The 23,220-nt window shown below is 36.2% G+C and overlaps 1 protein-coding gene and 1 long non-coding RNA gene across 7 annotated transcripts; one reads left to right on the plus strand and one right to left on the minus strand.

Annotated features, from left to right (window-relative positions):
• The first annotated feature begins 301 nt into the window (after positions 1 to 301).
• Positions 302 to 14,734, plus strand: LOC101215987 (D-3-phosphoglycerate dehydrogenase). 6 transcript variants are annotated; one of them, XM_031888688.1, is made up of 11 exons: positions 302 to 435; positions 1,938 to 2,790; positions 3,155 to 3,190; positions 5,981 to 6,125; positions 6,207 to 6,334; positions 7,072 to 7,143; positions 8,358 to 8,475; positions 8,552 to 8,658; positions 9,132 to 9,173; positions 9,275 to 9,487; positions 14,418 to 14,734. In XM_031888688.1, the coding sequence occupies exons 2-11, from the start codon at positions 2,764 to 2,766 to the stop codon at positions 14,484 to 14,486; spliced, it is 957 nt and encodes a 318-aa protein (XP_031744548.1). In that variant the 5' UTR covers positions 302 to 435; positions 1,938 to 2,763; the 3' UTR covers positions 14,487 to 14,734. The 6 variants fall into 6 exon arrangements, 5 of the variants coding, with proteins under 5 accessions (XP_031744548.1, XP_011659111.1, XP_031744549.1 ...); XM_011660809.2 differs by having other exon boundaries at positions 1,938 to 2,463; XM_031888689.1 differs by lacking the exon at positions 3,155 to 3,190 and having other exon boundaries at positions 1,938 to 2,463.
• LOC116405076 lies at positions 7,479 to 12,365 on the minus strand. The gene is made up of 2 exons (XR_004218152.1): positions 11,909 to 12,365; positions 7,479 to 7,808 (listed from the first exon to the last, which is right to left on the minus strand). It is a non-coding gene; the product is annotated as an uncharacterized LOC116405076 (long non-coding RNA).
• Positions 14,735 to 23,220: the final 8,486 nt, after the last annotated feature.

The following is a 23,220-nucleotide window of genomic DNA, read 5'->3' on the forward strand; positions in this document are numbered from 1 at the left end:
GGGAATATAGACTTTTACTAGTTAATTTGTACTAAAAGTCATCTTTTTAAAATTCCATCCCTACAAAAAGTCATATTTTTTAAATTCCATCCCAAAACTCTTTATACCCTTCCAAATTATTCCATTTTTGATAATTTCCCGTTTATTTTGTACAAATTTCCTTTTATCCCAACCAAAGCCTTGAAGAGGCGGATCGTGAAACACAGCAGTCACAAAGTCTACTGCTGTTCTTGTAAGTTATGGTGATGAGTTTTATTTATTTTCTCTTCATTAACGTTTTAGCTCATTTGGGATGCATTTCTCGTAGTGTTGAAGATGGAAAGAACACACGAGGATAGCAGCAAGGGTTTAATCCGTGTTCTCTTTTGTGGGTCTCAGTTTCCCAGTTCTCATAATTATACATGTGAATACTTGCTCAACTATCCATTTGTTCAGGTATGATGAAGATTTTCCTTTCAATTTCTTTCTCTCCGTGTACAACGTGATGTTCTTCTAATCAACCCGATGGTTAACCAACTCATGTTTGGATTTTGAATCTGCTCTTCACACGCTTCAACTTAGGTAGTTGGGCAACAATATTTTAGAACTGGACTCCATTTTCATTATTTTTTTGTTATTGTAATTCTCTTCCTATGGTTTTGTTTCGGATAATCGAGTGTTTTACATGTAGATTGCATATTCCTTTTATAGTTCTCTAAAGAAAATTCTTGTTTTTGTTCGTGTAATTCTAATGTTTGAACATTTTGCTATGATCCCCTTTTTATTCTTCGTATTGGAAGATTTTGGTTTGTTTCAGAAGCTATTTTCTAAACGTTTGTTTTGTTTTTATATTTATATTTGTTCTTTTACTTGTTTTTAAGATTTATTATTGAATCAATTGTAAAGGTTTAATGTTAATTAACATTGTTATTTATATTGAAATCGTGGTTTATAATGTGATGCTGGAAGAATAAGGAATTTAATGTTATTGTGGATTCTTAGTTCATATAGTTTTTTAATTACTCTTTGATACCCAGACCAATTGGACACTTTATGCAACTCTTTCCTCCTCTTGTACTTTTTAAGTTCTCAATGGAAAGTGCACGTTTCTTAAGGGAAAAAGGACATAAGAAAGTACTTGCAAAGATTTTAGAGAATAGTCAATCAAACATCTTTTCATTAGAACATAGAAATATATTTTCAAAATGTTTCTCAAACTCCTAGGGAGTGAAAAAGAAAAGAAAAGAAAAGAACTACCAACCCAACTGAGCAAAACAAGCTCTTCAAACCTTTTGGAGCAATCACTGATTCAGAACAAATCCATCAAAAAATAAAAAAAGAGCAAAAACTGCTTGGTACAAGATCCAACTCAGAACACCAATTAGGTAGAGCAACAAGAGAATCCACAAAGAAAGCTCCTCAATAACTAAGGTGGATGCTTAGGTTTTATTTCATATAGATTGATTCTGAAATCTTCAAAATAATGTAAAAGATCTTCCTTTATCTGAGGCAATAGAGGCAGGACAAAGAATTTTATTATCCATAAGATGCACCTTAGCAAGCTCACTGTCTTCCAATCTGGAATGCTCATTGTTTTACCTTTTTTTTATATCAGTGAGTATTTAGACCAACTTACATGCCTTGTGACTAATCTTACGGGATAACCCACTTGACCCTACATCATTTAGGTGTCAAGGAAATTAATTCTTAGGTAGGTGACCACCATGGATTTAATCATTGACCTCTTAGCCAATAGAATGCTCGTTATTAGAAAGAAGAAAGTGTTAGAATTAGTGGGCTTGGTCCATAGGGTATTTATGGAAAGATTCACTCTAATTCCTAAATCTTTTCCTTTTTAATTCCATTGTGTATTCTATTTATTCTCTCTCATTGTATCTATTATTCATCATAAAATAATAAAAGAATAATAATATCGTGATTTTTCTTCTGGTACTCAGGTTTTTACGTAAGCCTTGGTTTCGTGTTTATTGCTTTTCAATAAGTATTAGAGCAAAGCAAGAACGAAACCCTAGAAAAGAAACCCATACCAAACCATAACCCGCGGTCGCCGTGGATGCCACCATGGAAAAAATAGTCCACTAGATTTAGAAGCCACCGATCTACACAATGGGCCAATCCTCGCTGTCGTCCGTGCAGCTCTCCAGCCAGAATCAACCTCACGCGCCGCTGCTTGCTCATCTCACTGCCCAGCCTAGCCTCCTCCACGGACCGTCGTTTGTCCAACCATCCTACCCTTCCGGTAATTTGCAGCCCCACGCGTCGCCCATGCCCTCCGGACAGCAACCCTTTACTGCAAATCTGTCAAATCTGTTCGTTCACATGCCGCTGTTCGTCGACCCTTTACAATAACCTTTTTTCTATGGTAACGGGACTGCCTAACTCCATAACAGATCAGGGGTTGAAGCAGGCAAGTCTTCGGTGCATTCCAAAACAACCGAGTTGCTGATGTATTCCAAGAACTCGGTAATTTCGCTTCTTAATTTTGCCTTCGAATTATGTAACTGACTTTGCTGCTGCCTTTAGTGCTTGATCCTCGGCCCATGATAATGGGAAGAATTGTGGGAAACCAATCCCTCTTTATGCGAGCACTGCAAGAAATAGGGGCACACCAAGAATCAATGTTGGAAACTCCACGATCATACCCCAAGATGTAAGAAACATTCATACAACGACAAACTAAACTCAGGATGTGCCTATGTTAGTGAGACTACTAGCACCTCTTAGTTAACTCGCCCTATTGCAAGCCAGACCAGTCCCCCTACTATGGGTGCCATTGCATTGCTCAGTCAGGTATGCCTCAGTCTCTTGGCCTTATCAGTGTTGACGGGAAGAATCATTGGATTTTAAACTCGGGGGCTATAGATCACTTGACAGGTTCTTCGAGCACTTTGTCTCTTTAGCCCCAATCCAGAGAGCCACTCCTTGTACCGGTAATGAGCAATCCAAAGAGCCCCCTTGTACCAGTAATGAGCAATCCATATAGTCGATGGATTTTTAGCCCCAATTGCTGGCAAAGGACAAATAGTTCTCTTTAACGGTCTTTCTCTCCAGAATGTTTTGCATGTGCTTTTCTTACAATTTGTTATCTATCAGTAAGATCACCCATGACCAGCACTGTAAAGCTACTTCCTTACCTGAATTTGTTTGTTTTCAGGACTTGAGCTTGGAGAGGACGATTGACACTGACATAGTAGGAGACTTTACATCCTTGATGATGAGACCTCCAGTAGTAGTATCTCTAGGACTAGTTTATTGTCTTCCTATTTTAGGACTTCTGAACATGACTTTATGTTATGACATTTTCGTTTAAGTCATCCGAACTTTACTTATATGAAATATTTTTTTCTCCATCTATTTTCTAAAATTGATGTCTCCTCTCTATCTTGTGATGTGTGTATTGGAACAAAACAACACTGGGTTTCATTCCCTCACAACCATATAAACCCACACAATTGTTTACCCTTATCCATAGTGACATTTGGGGTCCTTCCAGGGTTACCAACTCATTTGGGAAACAATGGTTTGTAACTTTCATTGATGATCATACTCGTCTTACCTGGATCTACTTCATCACGAGAATCTGAGGTTTTCTCTATTTTCCAAAATTTCTTTCACACCATTGAAACACAATTCCATGCAAAAATTGCAATTCTTTGGAGCGATAATGGTCGGGAATTCCAAAACCATTTCCTTAGTGAATTCCAAAACCATTTCCTTAGTGAATTCCTAGCCTCTAGAGGATTGTTCACCAAAACTCGTGTGCCTACACTTCCCAACAAAATGGGGTGGCCAATCGAAATAACTGTTATCTTTTGGAAGTAGTTTATTTCCTTATGCTATCTACTTCCGTTCCTTCATTCTGTGGGGAGATGTTATTCTTACAACAGTCAACAACTTATTTAATCAATAGAGTGCTTTCTCGTATCCTCCACCTTTAGACTCCCTTAGATTGTCCTAAGAAGTCTTACCCTTCTACTCGTCTAATTTTTTAGGTTCCCCTTCATGTGTTGGGGTGACGGCCATAATCGGACCAAATTTACCCCTCGAGCTCAGGCATGTGTGTTTGTTAGATATCCCTTCATCAGCGTGGTTATAAATGTTTTCATCTGTCATCCAGGAAATACTTCGTCACTATGAATGTTACTTTTTGTAAGAACCGACCCTACTTTCCTGTTAGCCATCTTCAGGGGGATAGTGTGAATGAAGAGTCTAATTGTACCTTAGAGTTTATCGAACCTACTCCTAGTACCATGTCTGACTTCAATTCTCATCTCACTTGCCTACCCACAAATCAAGTTCCTTGGAAAACGTATTACAGGAGAAATCTCATAAAAGAAGTCGAGTCCTCTACTAGTCAGCCGCTGGCTCCAATCCAAGATTCTGAGCCTCCTCGAGATCAAAGTATGGAAAATCCTGCCGAACCTTGTACTAATAATAAGATGAGTGAGAATGATAGTTCTGATATTGCTATTCTTGAAAATGTGGAAGCAAAAAAACAGTGGTGATGATATTGAGGTATGAGCAGGAATCGGTAATAATGAAGCTGAAGAGGGCCGGGAAACTTGATGAGTATGATCTCTCTTTTGACAATCCCATTGCTTTGAGAAGAGGTACCAAGTCCTATACTAAACATCTCATTTGTAACTTTGTTTCCTATGATAATCAGTCTCTATGATAATCTCTCTCGACAGTTCAGAGCTTTTATAGCAAGCCTTGACTCTACCATAATACTTAGAGATATCTACATTGTTTTAGATTATCTTGAATGGAAGAATACTGTCATGGAAGAGATGAAGGCTCTTGAAAAGAATAAAACTTGGGAGATTTGGCTCTACCCAAGGGACACAAAACTATGGGATGCAAATGGGTGTTCTCTCTCAAATACAAAGCAGATGGAACACTTGACATACACTAGATAGGGTTAGTTGCAAAGGGATTTACTCAGACCTATGGTGTAATTATTTAGAAACTTTTTTCTCCAGTTGCTAAGTTGAACACTCTTAGAGTCCTACTGTTTTTTGCTGTGAACAAAGATTGACCTCTATACCAGCTGGATGTTAGAATTAGTGGGCTTGGCCCATAGAATTCCTAAATCTTTTCCTTTTTTATTCCATTGTGTATACTATTTATTCTCCCTCACTGTACATAAAATAATAAAAGAACCCTATTGTGCTTTTTCTCTTGGTACTTGGGTTTCCACGTAAGCCCTGATTTTGTGTTCATTGCTTTCAATAGAAAGTAAGAAATATTACATCTCCAGAAGACTCTTCATCAATTCTCAAGCTTGGATTATCATATTAACGAAGTTAGAAAAACAACTAACACCAACATAAATCTCATCAGCAAAAGGTTTTTGAATGGAGTTATCGGCGGGGGGCGGGTGGGGGGTGGGGGGTGGGGGGGGGGGGGGACTGAGTGTTTCTTGAGAGAAAATGGAATGATCTAAAGTCCAACAATAAAGAGATACCCAGACCAACTAAACATAAAAACTATAATTCAGTGAAATCATCTGTACAGTGAGATTCACTATCGAAAAGACCTAGTTGCAATCGCAACATAATTTAGATGATGAGATAATCAGATTTTTGTTTATGTATACGTAATATAATTTGTAAGAAAAAGAATGCTGCCCTAATCTTTTGTTAATCATCTTTATTTATTTAGAAACTGAGCATTCTTGAGAGAATGGAATTATGTAAAGTCCAACAATAAAGAAAGACCCAAACCAACTAAAAATAAAAACTACAATTCAATAAAATCGATGTACAGTGAATTATACCATGAGAAAGAGGAGGGTTAACCTTTGAAGTACGAAGATTCACTTAGCTTTTGGAATCAAAAAGACCTAGTTGCATTCGCAACATAATTTAGTCGATGATATCCAATCAGATTTATGTTTATGTATATGTATTATAATTTGTAAGAATAAGAATGATGCCCTACTCTTTTGTTAATCATCTTCATTTGTTAAAAATGGTAGGTTGATATCATTCCATGTGAGGATGTACCTAAAGTTATTAGCAACTACCACATTTGTGTTGTTAAAATGATGAAGTTTGATTTTGATTTGATCTCTCGAGCAAGCCAGATGAAGCTCATAGTGCAGTTTGGTGTTGGCCTTGATGGTTGTTACCATGTTTTTTCCTTTTCAGAATTTATGTCCTTTTTTTAAAAAATGTATATATTCGTGAACTGGATAATTGAAGGTGTGGATGTTGATGCTGCCACAAAACGTGGAATAAAAGTTGCAAGGATACCAAGTGGAGTGACTGGAAACGCACTGTCATGTGCAGAAATGGCTATATACCTAATGTTAGGCCTTCTTCGCAAGCAGGTAAAATTATATTTGTTCTGGTAAATATCTTCTGCTAGATGTTATTAGTTAGAGTCTAGGAGAGTTGCTTGCTGTAATGTAAAAATCCCTTGTATTAGTCATGTAACTTGAACTTCCTCAACGTATATCAATAAGCTGTATAAACAGTTTCTCATTAATTCAATTTGTTATAAGCTAAGGTATAGTTCCCTATTTAGAGAGTTACTGGAAGCCGCAAGGTTTATGGAGCCCCATCTCGAAAAGAGAGGGAAGGTTTGGAGGCTCTTTCTTCCCCAACTAAAATTTGTTGAGTCATCTTTAGCTTTGATATGAAACCCTGAACTAGATTGCTTTACAATGGCCTTTGTTTCAAGATAATTGGAATGCATTAAAGATGATATTCGGAAGATATTCACTGTGTTCCATGAGAGGGGTATTATTGATTTTAGTTATAGGTAAAAAAATAATGCAATACTTGGATGCATCCCTGGATGAAGCAATCTTAGTGCATCTAACTCTAATCACTCACATTAAAAAAATTAAAAAATGGTTGGTTTCTTGTTTGAGTAATGGTTGGTTTGCATAATTGAGTATACTTTAAATTGGGGGGTTGTCTTTGTTTGCATAGTCTATTTTCAGAATTGTGAATTTTACTTCTTTCTCTATGTCATGTGATTATCATTTTTCATTAAATGATTATTTTAAAAAAAATTTACTCATTAATTTCATTATATGTGTGTATGATATGTATTTCTCAGAAAGAGATGCAGATTGCAGTTGATCATAAAATGCTTGGAGTGCCAACTGGGGATACACTCCTTGGAAAAACAGTAACTCTCACTCTCTCGTTCTCACTCTTCAGTCAACCAGAGAAGCTACAAATTCATAAATTTCTTGAATAGTCTAAATTGATTAGTGGTAAAGCCTTTAAGTTCTTATTGTTGGAATTCCAAGGCCTTCATACTTTAGGCCTAGGTTTAGGATGTGGAAAGTTGTTGCAGTGACTACTCCCACAGTAAAACAAACTAATCAAGCTAACCACTGATAGGCTAGGTAGCCTAAACTCAATAATTAACTCACTAACTCATTAATTAAGTCATGAAATGATTACAAAGATGCTCCTAATGAGCTTACTTCAATTCACCTTTCCCCACAAAAGTCGAAGGAAAACTCAACGACAGAGTTTTCATTTAAAATTTAGGCAACTAAACTTACAACCAAAATTTGTAGATATGCAGGCATACACCAAAGTCTATCTCATGATGCAAAATTTGGGTTAAACTTTAGCAATAATAACAAACCATTTGCTCTAGTTTAACTATTTGCAATAACTCCATGACATTATAGCGCATCTAAAAAATATCAGTCAAACTAGTTACAGGAAGAAACAAAACCAAACTATTTATGGTACATACGTGCTTTCACATAACTACTGGACAAACTTATGACAGATGGTGTTTGTCTGCAATACGCTTTTCTGAAAGTCAAGTTTTGCCTGTAGGAACAATAAAGGAAATAATGAGCTAATAATCTAAGTGATTAGTATTTATGTATAAAATATTATAACGATACACAACAACAAAAAGTATCATTACTCAAAAGACCTTGCAAATGATGGAGGTGCAAATGATGGAGGTGGAATTATTAAATTGAGCTACTAACTTCTACAAAAGTGGATAAAATTGCTAATATTTTTGTAATTATCTGCATTTCAGAATTTCATGGAAACCTTTACCTTAATACTTGGGAGTTTTCACTAATCGGTACTTCAGGGAGATTGTTGGAATTATTTGGTCAAGTCAAGTTGCACTACTTACTGGCCCTCTCCAGTTGGTCAACATGACTTGCACTAAGGAAATGGTCGACTTCAATGACTTTTGTTGCATTGGGAGCATGAGTATAGCTCACGCATTCTTCTGTCTTTTTCTACTATGTCATAGATTTGAGTCCATCGCACCAGTGGCAGTGGCATAATATTGTCAATAAATTTTATTGAACTCATTTTTCTGTCAACCTTAAAAGAAGTAAATTTCTACTTTTGTAGGTTTTTATCATGGGCTTTGGGAACATTGGTCTGGAATTGGCGAAGCGCTTGCGCCCATTTGGTGTAAGAATTATTGCCACAAAACGCAGTTGGACAGAAAATTCTAGCCAGTTGAATGGTAATAATAGCAAAAGATGATGCTTTCACTGTTTTCATTTCTTACTCATTGGTGAGGTCAATGCCATTTCATAAAGGTGCAAGTGAGGATCTTGTCGATCAGAAAGGTGCTCACGAGGACATTCAAAAATTTGCAAGCATTGCAGACATTGTTGTTTGCTGTTTGTGTCTCAATAGTGAAACTGTAAGACTGCATCTTTGGTTACTTTCTTCTTGCCTCTGCAGAAATGACCATTGGAGAAGCTATGTTTTTGGCATCATTAGATATAGATTGTCATTCTCCTTAATTAGTTTCTGATTCCCATCCCTGTAGATTGAATATCTATATGCTTCACTTCTATATAAAATAGCTGGATGCCCTCTCCCCTTTCACTTGATGACTTTTATCAAATGATATTTGCATCTTTAGCCTTCTAAAAGCTTTCTGATTCCCGTCGGGAAGGTTTTGAACTTAAAACATCTAACCATTTTGTTTTATTTTCTGAATGTTCTTTTACTGCAATTTTATGTTTGTTATATGGTTAAACTAAATCATTGTGGGAAGTCAAAGACTAAGTTTTATGACAACTCAACTTTCTAGTAGTGGTTGTTCTGTTGATACCTTCCAGAAACACAAGTGACTGATTCCCTGAACATGTCTAGTGATTCTACTTTCAGGTCGGTGTCGTGAACAAGTCATTCTTATCTTCGATGAGAAAGGTTTGTGGTTCAAATAGTAAAATCGATGAACTGCTAGAAACTCTCAATTGTACTGTTTACTTCATATGTTCATTATGCTTTAATTTAGTGTTTAATTACAGGGTTCACTTTTGGTAAATGTTGCTAGAGGTCGTCTCCTAGACTATCAGTCCACTTTACATTCCCTTGAGTCTGGTCACTTAGGAGGCTTGGGCATGGATGTTGCTTGGACTGAGCCATTTGACCCCAATGATCCTATTTTGAAGTTCAATAATGTGATCTGCACTCCTCATGTTGCTGGAGTTACCGAACACTCTTATCGCTCTATGGCTAAGGTATTGAATTGACATTTTTCTTAATAGTGCTATGGTGGGTTTAGTTCTTTATAATATGATTTGGTTCTTTATGATACATCATTTAAGCCTTTCCATAAGTTCCTTTAGGTTAATATTATAAAGCTGATTTAGTTCCTTTGTGTAGTACAGATAGAATAAAGGAGAAATATATAATTTGGCTCCTACCGTTTGTCTCATTGTCCAAGTTGTCCCTAATCTATTAAAATTTCAATTCACTTATGTATTTATATTTTGCCATGCTGACTAGGAATTTATGAAGTTATTTTTTTTGAAACGGAGATAAGCCTCCTTACTAATAATAATAATAATAAAAGAGACTAACGTTAAAAGTACAAGAGAATTATACAAAGAGCAAAAGGACTAAATCAAATACAAACAATAGCTAAATCAAACTCAACAATAACACTCAGCTAAACAAAATCCTCTAACTTGGAACCACAAAAGAGTATGTAGAACCTAAACTAGGTACAAAGTAATTAATTAAACCAGATGCCAAAATGAACCCAAAATAAGCTAACAACTTGCCCACAATAAGCTATTATTTATGAAGTTATTAATTTAATATATTTTTTTAGAGAGATTGAATCAGATGACAAAAAAATTTAGAAAAAAACAGTTCATAGTATCTTTTTTGCATATTGCGAATAGGACAAATATGACAAGTAACTAGTGATATCATAGGGCTATTAGAGGGCTATCAGAGGGTGATCCGCTTTTAAATTTGATACTTTTGCAATTTAAAAAATTTAGTGACATGAGCCCTATTATCGTATTTTTTTTTAATTTTTGCTAGCGCCCTTATTTTTTTCTACAGAAACCATCATGGGTTAGCCTAGTGATAAAAATAGACATAGATTCAATAACTAACTAAGAGGTGTCATGGGTTCAATCCATGGTGGCCATCTACCTAGGAATTAATTTCCTTCTCATTTCCTTGACACCCAAATGTTGTAGGGTCAGACGGGTTGTCTCGTGAGATTAGTCGAGGTGCGCATTAGTTGGTCCGAACACTCACGGATATAAAGTAGAAATTTGGGTTCACTTTTTGCAATAGTAATCATTTTGGATTGGGTTTAATTATTCATTATGTTTTCCAATTTTGTGTGTGAAAAGTAGAATAGTGATGTATGTTGACATTACTTGATCTTTTAATCGATAAAATTTAATTTTGTGTAATGATAAATGGTTTAGATGCCAACAAAAGCTTAGTTCAACTGGTATTCGAGTGTAACTACAAAGTATGTGGTTCAAATCCTCTTCGCCAGTTGTTGTACTCAAAAAGAGAAAAAAGGCTTAGATATATGTAATAGAATAATTCTTTCCTAGGTGCAGTTTCACGCCATTACTTGAATAGTAAAAAGAATGTATACATTTCTTTTCTTTTTTTTTAATGAGAAATCACAACTTTCATTAAGTAAAATGAAAGCATACTAGGGCATACAAAAAAAACCAGCCCACAAAAAACACCCCAACTAAAGGAAAGGGGGCCCAACTGAGAAGGATATCACCTGTGGAATAATTACAAAAGGATTTTGAAATCGAAGCCCAAAGGGACATATGAAATCTAATCACATACCAAACCTAGCTAGGATGCCTTTCCCTACCACGAAACACACGATCGTTCCTCTCCCCCCCAAATGTCCCACAAGATAGCACACGCCTCAGCTATCCATAAAAATCAACCCCTTTCTCTAAAAGACGGATTGAGGAGGAACTACTTGATCATCGTACGAACCCCTCTAAGACCAACATGGCTCAAGTCAAACTCCTAAAACAACGTACTCCACAAAGCACGCGTGTAATGGCAATCTCAAAAGAAGCGATCAAGATCTTCCTCTGTCCTCTAACAAAGGAAGCAGGAAAAAGGCCCAGCAAGAGAAGATCTCCTTATAAGCCTATTCACAGTGTTAATCCGATCCAGCAGAACTTGCCAGGTGAAGACTTTCATAGGATGCTTGGTCCTCCAAACCACATTAAAAACAAACTGCCTATAGGGGAGGGATCCAACAACAAACTAAAGAAAGATTTTACATGAGAATTCCTGACTCGGATTAGGACTCCAAATGCAAACGTCCGTCCTTCTCTCCTAAGACTGACGCCCTCAACCAGAAAAGAAGAGAGACCACTTCCATCGTTTCCCTACTGGTACAGAACCGAAAGAGAAGGATATAGAATTGTCGGACCTGACCAAAATGTTAGACATCGTACGATTTTTTCAATAGGATAAATGATAAAGATGCAGAAATTAAGGAGCAAAGGGAAAAGTCCCCACCCATTGATCCTCCCAGAAAAACGTGTCCTAACCCTCCCCCACAAAACAACGGGTGAAACGGGAAAAAGTCGGGAACTCAAGAGAAATATATTGCAGACTGACTGACCAGAGAGTCGCTGATTTCGTACCATCTTCTGACGGTTTCTAAACCACGCCTTATTCGCTCCGGCCTGTGAAAAGTCTGATGGGGTATTAAAACCTTGGTAATTCACGATACAACACACCATAGCGAATCCATCCTCCTTGCCTAAGGCTTACACACTTTCCTCGTCCCATTTTCCTTGAAGAAAGGATCTTCTTCTTCATCAAGACCACCGCACCATGCCGCCAATGATTCTATAAACTCCCTTGTTCGTAAGAAAGGGGGAATGTCAAGGACTCAAGGGTTGTAACCCACCCCCCACCGAGCATCTGCTTCCTCTCCTCTTCAATCACATGAAAGTCCCAAGGGTGGAAAGAGAAACTATCAGTTCTCGAAGCCGGGTGAGTTCTTTGGCCTCTGAAATAGACCCACAAATTTTGACTGCGAGATTCGCACAGAAGATTTTAAACCCGCAACTAATAAACAGAGGATGCTCAAACAATTGCTTTATGGTCCCCCCAATCTGATGAAGCTCTAAATTTCTTAATTGTATTCAATCATTCTAATGAAATTGAATAACGAGCTGCTTGGGTGCAGTCTGACGCCACTCTTACATGGTTTGACGCCATATTGATTAGATAATATGGTGGGCTGCACAAAGAAGGGTGAAAAAATTTGTACATGTAACAAATATTGATTGGATAATCTGGTGGGCTGCACAACGATGGTTGTGCTTTTATCCCTTTTAACTACATAGTATAACAATCAGTATATAGGCAACAATATCATACAAAATACTTAAATGAAAAACTGTACTGCGATTCTAAATTTAGAAAAATCATTGTATTACGATATTTTAATATTTGATTGTAACAAAATTTTTCATAATTTTATTTTGAGTTACCAATTTTTCTTTTTTTCTTCATTTTGGATCGAAAAATGGAAGAGTTGCAGGAATAAAAAATCCAAGGGAGGTTCATGGCCAAGGGTAAAGATGCCCGAGTAACAGTTATTTTGGAATGTACTCGTTGTGTTCGAAACGGTGTTAATAAGCAATCAATAGGGATTTCCAGATATATTACTCAAAAGAATCGACACAATACGCCTAGTCGATTGGAATTGAGAAAATTCTGTCCCCGGTGTTACAAACATACGATTCATGGGGAGATAAAGAAATAGATCGAACCGATCGGCTGTGTGTCACCCTTTTCCAATCCAAGGAAGATGAAAAATTACATATATTAGACATATTTTAGATTTAAATATAAACAAACCAAATCCTATTTCGATCGGATCTAAAATGATTTAGAATTAAGAAATAGGATTTTCGGGATAAGGAATAAAAAAACCATGGATAAATCCAAGCGACTCTTTCTTAAATCCAAACGATCTTTTCGTAGGCGTTTGCCCCCGATTCCATCGGGGGATCGAATTGATTATAGAAACATGAGTTTAATTAGTCGATTTATTAGTGAACAAGGAAAAATATTATCTAGACGGGTAAATAGATTGACCTTAAAACAGCAACGCTTAATTACTATTGCTATAAAACAATCTCAGAGATAGATAGAGAGGTAGGAATTTATCGAACGAACTGCACTCCTTTGTATACGTCAGGAGTCCATTGATGAGAAGGGGCTGGGGAAAGCTTGAACCCAATTCCTACCGTGATGAATATAAGCGCAATTGAAATTCCTGGGGAGTTATACATTTGTGTATTGAGAAGACCATTTACTATTTCTTGAAGCTTGATTTCTCCCCCGGATGAACCATATAGCCAAAAGAAACCATGAACCAGAATAGAACTTGCCCCACCCATGAGTAAACATTTCGTAGTAGCCTCATTTGACCGTATATCTTTCTTGGTATATCCAAATAATAGGTAGGAGCATATATATAACATTTGTCATCTGACAAATATTGATTAGATAACTTGGTGGGTTGCACAAATATGGATGCATGCAGTTGGAGAAGCACCCAAGTATTTTTCTATAAAATATATGGATAAATAGAGAATGGAATTGAAACTATCTCTCATAAATTAAGGACTAAAATACTAAATTATATGTCTAACCTAGAGTAAATACATTATAGAATGAGGACATCCCATGTACCTTTAATTGTTTAGGAATTTTAAGTTCTCACACAGGAAGGAGTTTTTATTAATTCAGACCTGTTTGCTTTGTGCATTTTTATTGTGATAGGAATCTACTGTTTGTTTGTGAATGTGATGGTATTATAAACTGGTTCAATGTAAAAGTTTTGGTTTTAAGGAATGCTGAAAGTATCACATAACAGTATCTTTAACTCCCATGCTGATGCAAGTTGTTATCACTTACGTAGTATATAATTCTAAATTCATAGTCTTGTCGAAGCTCATTATTCAATTTCATTAGATATTATAGACCTCGTCAATATTTCTTTGTATTATAGAATTAAGACGATGGAGTTGCAAATGGTGAATGTTATTTGATTTTGCCTTCATCATTCTTTTCAGTCATATAGTCATATAGCCAATTAACAGAGGATTGATATGCTCTCTACGTGAACTGCAGGTTATAGGGGATGTTGCCCTTCAAATGCATGCTGGATCTCCCTTGACAGGGATCGAGTTTGTCAATTAATTTGTTCCACCTGGCTAGCCAGCCAGTTCAGATGCCTTTTCTTGATCATTACACTTTTCAAATTAAGCATGAACCAACCCATATTCATGTATGCCATAAATGAATCTATATTATCAACAATTTAGGATTTGGTTTATGTTAGCCCTAGATTGGGAAGAATCAGAACTTTGAGACTTAGTTTGTGGTAATGAGATGTTTTGAACACTAAAAATCAAGTTAGTCTTGGGGAGAGTTATTTAGAGGATAAATTGTTTTAGTATGGGTATGAATTAATAAAGTCATAACAAATTAAAAAAGGGATGATGAACATAAAATGACAAACAAGTAAACACTAGAAAAAACTTAAAAATAAATTTTGTGATGATCTAGGTAACATATGAAAAGAAAAAAGAAAGATTGGATTCGATTGTGAAGATATATATTTGGTTAAATGTGAATAGTATATTAGTAGAAAACACTATTTGAATAGTAATAGAGTAACATTATTACATGAAAATTTGTGTGGGGCAAAGAGCTAGTTGTATGTATCCCTTTGCTTTGATCGCTTTTTTCTTAGAATCATATGCCTTCTCTTACGGTATATGTTGTTTGAGAAAGTCGGGAATATAACCCAACAAAGAAAACGACTACAACCAAGTCAGGTCCACTAATCCACCAAGCAAGAAATGTGGATCAAAGTGTCATGAGATTATGCTGGAACGACGGGGTGTTCGGGATTTACAAGTAGGATTTTGCAGGCAAAAATAAGAGAATTGGGTTTGGTAGGAAAGAATGAAGTTTTAGATTTCATAACTGTAGGTTGAAATTTCCTTTCCTAATATGGGTCGACGTCAATCTTCTTCATCAGTTGCATACACAGATGTCACATCGATTTTTTCATATTGACTTTCGATCAAGGGAACAATCTACTTTTGGCTAAGAAAAATGTCTATTGGCACATCTTCTGAGATTGTTAAAGTCGTTGCCAAATTTGCTAGTACATCAACTTTCTTATTTTTTGATCTCAATATATGCTCTAGTATTATACCGTCAAATTTGTCTATCAATTTTCTAGCATAAACGAAGTAGGGCTTTAGATTTTGATGTTTGACCTCGTACTGATAAGAGAGCTAATTTATTACTAGCTTCGAATCACCGAATACTTCTACATATTTTATGTCAAATTCTGAAGCCATTTGTAGGCTAATAACGAGGACTTGGTACTCAACAACATTATTTGAACACAATTCACCGAGTGTGAAGCTATATGGCAACATGTGTTTCTCCAGATAGATGAAAACAATGCTGACACTAACACCACTCCAATTCTTCGTGCTACACCATCAAAGAACATGGTCCAAGTTTCATGCTTTCGACAAATAAAACTTCCTCATTAGGTAAGTGACAAATAAGACTTCCTCATTAGGTAAGCCTTCACATAATTTTCAATTTGATAGAATTGGATATCAACCAAGAAATCTGTCAATGCTTGGCCTTTTATTGCTTTTTGGGAAATATTTACAATATCATATTGTTGGAGTATAATTGCCCATTTAGCGAGACATCCTGAGATGATCGACCTTGATAAGATATAATTGCTCATATTGTTGGAGTTGGGATTGCAGATTGCACTTTTTTAAAGTTGCATTTAACCTTTGAAAGGCAAATAGTCGAGTGGAACCGAAAGTTGAACCTTGACTTTTATCTTCCACTATCGATGTATTCAATCTCTAGAACACTGAAGGACGTGCAGTAGAAGAAATGATGCGGTAAAAAATAGAACTCCTTTAACTTTGACTTTTTTCGCTTTCTTCAATAGTAATGTGGCATGTGCCTACAACTTTTACTTTTCTTTTACCTGATATTTGAATCGGTTTGGAAGACTTATATCCAACACCAACTCTCAAATTAGGTATAAAATATCCTTGCTTTTGAAGCTTATTTTGTGTAGGAGAAAGTCTAGGCCTTTCATCGAATATTTTCATGCTTTTAAGCTTAGTGCGAGTTGTTAAGTCATAACCCGCCTTTGCCATCCACTTATATGTTTTTGGGTCGAACCCCTCAATTGTTCGTCTTTCTGGAAGGAATGCCTGTATGCCCTTTTTCTCAAGTCTTTTAATATTTTGATATTTTGATTGTCAAGTTTTTCGAATATTCTAGGAATGGTGATTCTCCCTTCTTATGTCAAGATAAAGGAACATTGCGTAAAACAGGAGATTTTGTGGCTTTTTCTTGTGAAATTGTCATCTTTTCACTCTTTGGCACCTCAGACTTAGTCCGGGTAGTTGATTCGTCATTCTTTTGACCATTGAGCGCATCCTCTTCATTTGATTTCTTTGTTGTGATCTTTATTTGCTCGAGCTTATAAGTGTCTTTAGCTATAGGAACTTCAGATGATAGGACTTCACTTACATTATCATCTTTTGTGTAAAATTTGGCATCAACAAAGTGCAACTCAGACTCTGAGAATGACTTAGTGTCAGCATCAACCTTCCTAATTCTCTGTTTGTAAAATTTAAAACATTGATGGAGTGTGGAGGTTACGACTCTATTTTCATGTATCCATGGACACCCTAACAACATTTTATAAGTGGTGCTCGAATCCATCACATGAAATATTGCGCTTGTCTGCAAATCTCCTATGGCAATTTCCAAACAAACAGTGCATATCGCCTGTTGTGCTCCTTGATTAAAGCCATGCATCACCAATTTATTGCTTGATAACTCCTTAATTGAGATATCCAATTGATTCATGATTGATTTTGACAGAATGTTGATGGCATAACCATTCACTACAATAATTACGGTCTTCCCCAACGCAGTGCAACGTCGTCGAAAATCCCAAACTGCATCGCGGAAGGCTATCGCAACGTCGTGCATGACGTCGGCAACCACGTCACGGAAAGCACGTTGGGGATACTTTCCGCGATGCAGCTCATTTCGACGTCAAGGAAAGTTTCCCCAGCACACAACCCAGTACGTCATGGGAGCATTTTGCCACGCCAGCGTCGCACATACCTTCTGCGACGTCTGCGTCGCTATAGCGTTTTGTGACGTCTACGTCGCTATTGTGTTTTGCGACATCTGCGTGGTTATATCGTTTTGGGGCGTCCGTGTCGCGGAAGTCATATTTATTGTAGTATTTATCGAATTTGGTAAAGACCCCTTAGTGATTTGCGACGTCATAAGCCGTATTTATTGAATTCGATCTCAAATTTACTAAACCCTAAAAAAATATACATGTGCACTAAACTATACATACATATACATTGCAAATTACACATTAAATATACATATACATATACATTAAATATACACATAAAATTATATTTACAAAAAAATATACTTACATATACACATACATGAAAAAAAACACCTACATGAAAAAAAAAAAACGACATCAAGATGGCAGTAGTGAGCGGTGAATACGGCAGTAGGCGGTGCGGCGAAGACAGTGGGCGGTTCGGCGATAGAGGCGGCAATGGTGACGACTTTTCTCTCCTTCTCTCTCAAACTTTCTCCCTTTCTCTCTTAAATTTGAGTTTGCTAATGAATTCTGAGTTGAAATAGGCAAGACTTTTAGCGACGTCTTTGAAAACGTTGCAGAAAGCGTGTATCCGTGACTCTAGAGGTAGGTACGTCGCAGATAATGTTCACTTTCTGCGACACTTGCTCGGTCACGTCGTAGAATGTCGGATTGTTTCGTTGACGTTTCGACTTTCGACAACGTGGGAGGACACTGCGTCGCGAAAAGTCGGACAACGAATTTATTACGTTTGACCTTCCACGACGTGTGTCATCATTGCGTTGCGAAATGGTTCTCATTTGAATTTATCACGCGACTTTTGCAACATCTTTCAGACTTGCATCGCGGAAAGTATAAAAAACAAATTAAATGTCCAACTTTTCGCGACGTACGTCAGACGTGCATCACGAAAAGTTTATCATTTGAAATTAGGATTAGACTTTCTACGACGTCTCTCGGAGACACGTCACGGAAAGTATAAAAATAAATTAAATATTCAGCTTTTCGCAACGTGGTGGAGACGTTCATCGCGAAAAGTCTAAAACGAAACGAGATGTTTCGACATTTCGCGACGTGTTCAAGAATTATGTCGCAAAAAGGTGCATATGGTGACGTCTTGAGGCGGACGTCGCAAAAAGTCTACTAATGCTGAAGTTTCTTTTAGCGACGTCATTTCGAGCGTCGTGGTAACTCCGTATTCTTGTAGTGATTATCAATGAGAATTTGATTGAGCTTTTGCTCCCAAACATATCTGAACACGAATAAGGGTCGATTGTGAAACTTTGATCTAAGTAACAAGTCCTTATCACTAAATATTATCCATATACAACAAGAATCACATGCCTTCGTTGTGATGTAGAAATATTCGAGACATCATCATTTTTTAACATCTCGATAATTGTATTCTTGATTTCTCACGGGAGTGACAGAAGATCATTTATGTCAAAAGAAGACAATTCCTCTAGCTTGGTGGTTTCTTCCACAGGATCTGAGGGAGAAGCATCATCCTCAGTCGTACTGACTGCATGACATAAAGCGATTTCAATTAGAAAGTTTTCAGAAAAGAAGTCCTTCAAATTTATTGGTTATCGTGGTCGAGGAATCTCCTCATCGATGATTGGTTGAAACTTTCTCACGTTCTTTCTTGTTTTTCTTCTCTAAGACTTACTCTTTCTTCTGTACTATCGGTATGAGCAAGATTCTTTTTTAGCAAAATATTGTTGCGCTTCTTTCGATGCATTACTAGCGTTCATCCCTCATCAACATTCTATACCTGCTTTTCGTCTTCTTTAAAGCCAATAGTTTGGAGGTCGTCATTTTGTAAGGCCTTCGATGAAGAATATATAGAAATAGGCTCTAAAGATTCAAATTGGATCAGACTCTTTGTAGTAGGTATTCGACCATCCAGATGAATCGTTACTGCGGCATGATTTGTTTGTGTCACATCATCGATATCTAGCTCAATCTTTTTGTCTAGAGCTAATTTCATAATCAACTTCATCAATACAAAACATTTCTTTACAGGATGGCTGACAACCTGATGAGATTTGCAGTAATTGGGATCATTTACTCTCCCCATTTCTGTAGGTTGTTTACATTAAGGAAGTAGAATGAGTTACTTTTCCAATAGTTGCTCCAACATATTAGGTAAGACAGATTCTAAAAGAAGATAAACTTTTTCTTGTCTCTCTTTCAATATCAGACGTCTTTTTTCGCCTTCATCTTGGACTTTTTCAATTTTTTTCTTTGGAGACAAACTTCAAAGGGATCGAGCTGACAACCATAGCCTCCTTGGTACCACCCTTCGATACCTTCTGGGTGCTCTTCACTTCTTTATTCTCTTTTCAAATTTTCGGAACCAGCAAATTATTATTCCCTCTATTAGCAACACTTAGCTCCATATCATGAACTTTAGTTGCTAATTCTTCAAAAGTGCGGGTTTTTATTCTTTGCAAGATGTACAGGAGTCCCTAATGCATTCCTTGAGTACACATCTCTACTGTCGAAAGTTCAGCTAATCTATCTTTGGAGTCAAGGCTTAATGCTCTCTAGCGATTAATATAATCGATGACTGGCTCACTCTTTCGTTGCTTGCTGGCAGTTAGCTCTATCATGCTGAGAATACGACGAGTGTTGTAGAAACAATTGAGAAAGTACCTTCTAAGCTGCTTCCAACTATCGATGGATTCAGGCTCCAGGTCAGTGTACCAGTCAAAGGTGTTTTACTTTGAGAGTTCAGACGATCTGTTTCACTAATAAATCTCTTCGTGTATCAGCAGTTTCACATGTTTCGATGAACTGAGCAACATGTTGTTCTAGGTTGCCCTTTCCATCAAACTGTTGGAACTTGGGTGGTTGGTATCCATTCAACATTTTCAAGTTATCGATCCTCTTTGTATATGACTAGGAATACAAAGTGAAAGTTTGAGCAGGTCCAACATATTGAGTTTTGATAGAGTTTGCAAGCATCTCCTGCAATTGCTGAACAGATAACGATGCAATTGAAGTCAAATTTTGTGGTTGAGTTTGTTGCATAATTGTCTTTCCTTTGTCAGTATTCTTGACAGTGTATGTGTGTGGCTTGATTAAGTAGCATCACAACTCTCGATGTGACTCTTTAGAGATTCAATCTCATAGTCCCTTTCTTCAAGCGCCTTCATGAGCATGTTAACCTTCTTTTCAAGCTTTGTCATTCTATTTTTGCTTGTATCCACACCAATCACCATAACTGACATTATATTTGGATGAGGTACCTCCTCATTTGGGCGTTCAGAAGATGAGTTGTACTCATCAATCAGATAATTCTCTTTGATCATAATTCCACCTTTTGGTGAATTGGAGATTTGTTCCCAAATATTCTTTGCGACCTTAAAGGGTGGCATATTCTCATATGAATAAAATTTCCTTAAGCGGCTGTGAGTATTTGGTCGCTTGCTGATATCACCTAGAGTTTTGGAAGTGTTGCCTTGAGATGTCATGATTTTTCTAATGAAGTTCTTCAAAAAAGAGAAAGAGATGAAAGGTAGAGACGGTCCCACTGAATGTGTCAAACTGTTCACATGAGATTTCAGAAGAAATATAATTCATGGAATTGAACTTTGTATATTGATCAATATTGTGAATACAGTCTCTAGTAATTACTCTTTTGATGCTTTCTCTCGAAGCCATGTTAAAAACTTAGAACTTCTTGGTCTTCGGTCTTTCAAATGTTGTAGTTGCAAGTCAGTTTGAACTTCGATCTTTTGGAATCCAAGGAAATTTTAATCTTCCAAGTCTTCAATATTTCAGAAGATATTGATACGAACTTGCACGTCTTGAGAGCTTGTAGAAGTTTGAAGTTTGAATCTTCAATTATTCAGAGCTTCAGTACTTCAGAGCTCCAATTCTTCCTTCAACTGAAGATCTCAAATAAATGACAAAGGTTTCTATTTATAGAGAAACTTCATTGGCTTTAGGTGCTTGGACGTGAGCCAATTTGCTTGTTGGACTTGGGCTAGGACACATATGCTTGTTGGGCTTGGGCTTGAGCCTATTTGCTTATTGGACCTAAATTGTGTTGGGTTGAATAAACTTAATTATCAAAATCCCATAAAAATATAATCATCACAATATTTATTGTGATGACATGGCATAATTTAATTGGTCAAAATGTTATACTCAACACTTAAGCACATCACTATGTTATTTATCATATTCATGACCTTGAGCATGTCCACTCTAGGGTCTGAACCTTTGGTCCAACAAGGTACATGTCTTATACTAAAGCGCATGAGTCATCCTTTGTGCACATTCCATAATCATATCGCCCGTCCACACCATAACCTAAACATATTCACACATATAATGCATTATAGTTGGAGCATGGGGTGTAGTAACATAGAAGGGTCTCATGCCACACCAACGTGGCAAACTGTCCCTACTTGAATGTATTCTAGAAATAAAACTTAAAATAATCAATAATTTTGTTTAATTTAAAATATATTTTATTTAGGGACATTTTTAAAAATAGCAAAATAAACTAAAATATTTACAAGCTATAGCAATGAATTTTATCAATAATAGAATTGATAAACTTTTATCAATGTCTATCAATGTCACTGATAGAAGTATATAAGTGTCTATCAATGTCTTTTATTGATAGAATCTAAAATTTTACTATATATTGTAAATATTCTATCAAATTTGCTATGTTTGACAATTTCCCTTTTAATTGGTTTAATTAATGGATAATAGTTATAAAACTTAAAGTGGGTTTGAAATACATTCTCAAGTGTTTAATTTAAAATACAATTCATTTTGTAAAACTTTAGAGTGTTATACAACTACTTAAAATAATCGGCTATGAGTGTATTTTAAACATTTTTTTTCAAAAGAGTTCAAATAAAAATATGTTTTCTCAAACAAAAAAAAAAAATCAATCCAAATATGCTCTTAGTTCACATAGTCATATTTCATTTTTTTTTTCTAAAAATTAGCCGATACCAAATGAAAATTTGGATTTAAAATAATTAGATCCAAACGTGCTCTTAGTTTCTAATTTTTAAGTTTGTAATTAAAACTTGCAATTTGATTGAACGCTAGATGGTGTCCAATCCAATTACAATTAAAAATGACATAAGGATATTGCTACCATGATCATTATCGTTACAATTATTGAATGGCCCTAAATGATCATGGCAATAGATAAGGTAAGAAGATAGATTACATTTGCAAAACATTTAACTAAACGTGATTAAAAGCAATCCAATAACATTGTGATTGAGATTCATTACCATATAGAATCACTATTTTAATAGATTTAACGAGTGAAATAATCGAAGAGAACAAAAAGATTGAAAGAAAGCTAGATTTGATTTGATGGGACGATTATGAATATGGCATTGTGTATTATTGTAGATAGGGTATCGTATAAAGTAGAAGGCATGTGTATTATTTGATAGAGAGAGAGGGAAGAAATTGAAAGTGGAATTAGTGCATAATGCCGTAGGGATAGCGGTGTGTGACAATGTCCAAAACTAGTGTATGCCTTCCCCCACACCCAACATACCAAACCATATAGTGCACTGAATTCAACTTTTTTTATTAAATAAACATAAAAACCAATGGGGTAATATTGGATCCACCACACGAAAGTGCATGCCATTTCATTTCCACTTCAAAACAATCTTGACTATTTTATTATTATTATTTACCTTTAACCTACCTATAAGAACAATGAAAAAACCAAAT

The sequence above is a fragment of the Cucumis sativus genome, chromosome 7, assembly GCF_000004075.3.
Source record: "Cucumis sativus cultivar 9930 chromosome 7, Cucumber_9930_V3, whole genome shotgun sequence".
NCBI classification, from domain to species: domain Eukaryota; kingdom Viridiplantae; phylum Streptophyta; class Magnoliopsida; order Cucurbitales; family Cucurbitaceae; genus Cucumis; species Cucumis sativus.

Coding starts and splice junctions, on each gene's coding strand:
- LOC101215987 (XM_031888687.1), top strand. CDS start 4,134: ATGAATGTTACTTTTTGTAAGAACCGACCCTACTTTCCTGTTAGCCAT. Junction 4,611..6,206: donor TCCCATTGCTTTGAGAAGAG/GTACCAAGTCCT, acceptor GGATAATTGAAG/GTGTGGATGTTGATGCTGCC. Junction 8,659..9,131: donor TGTGTCTCAATAGTGAAACT/GTAAGACTGCAT, acceptor TTCTACTTTCAG/GTCGGTGTCGTGAACAAGTC.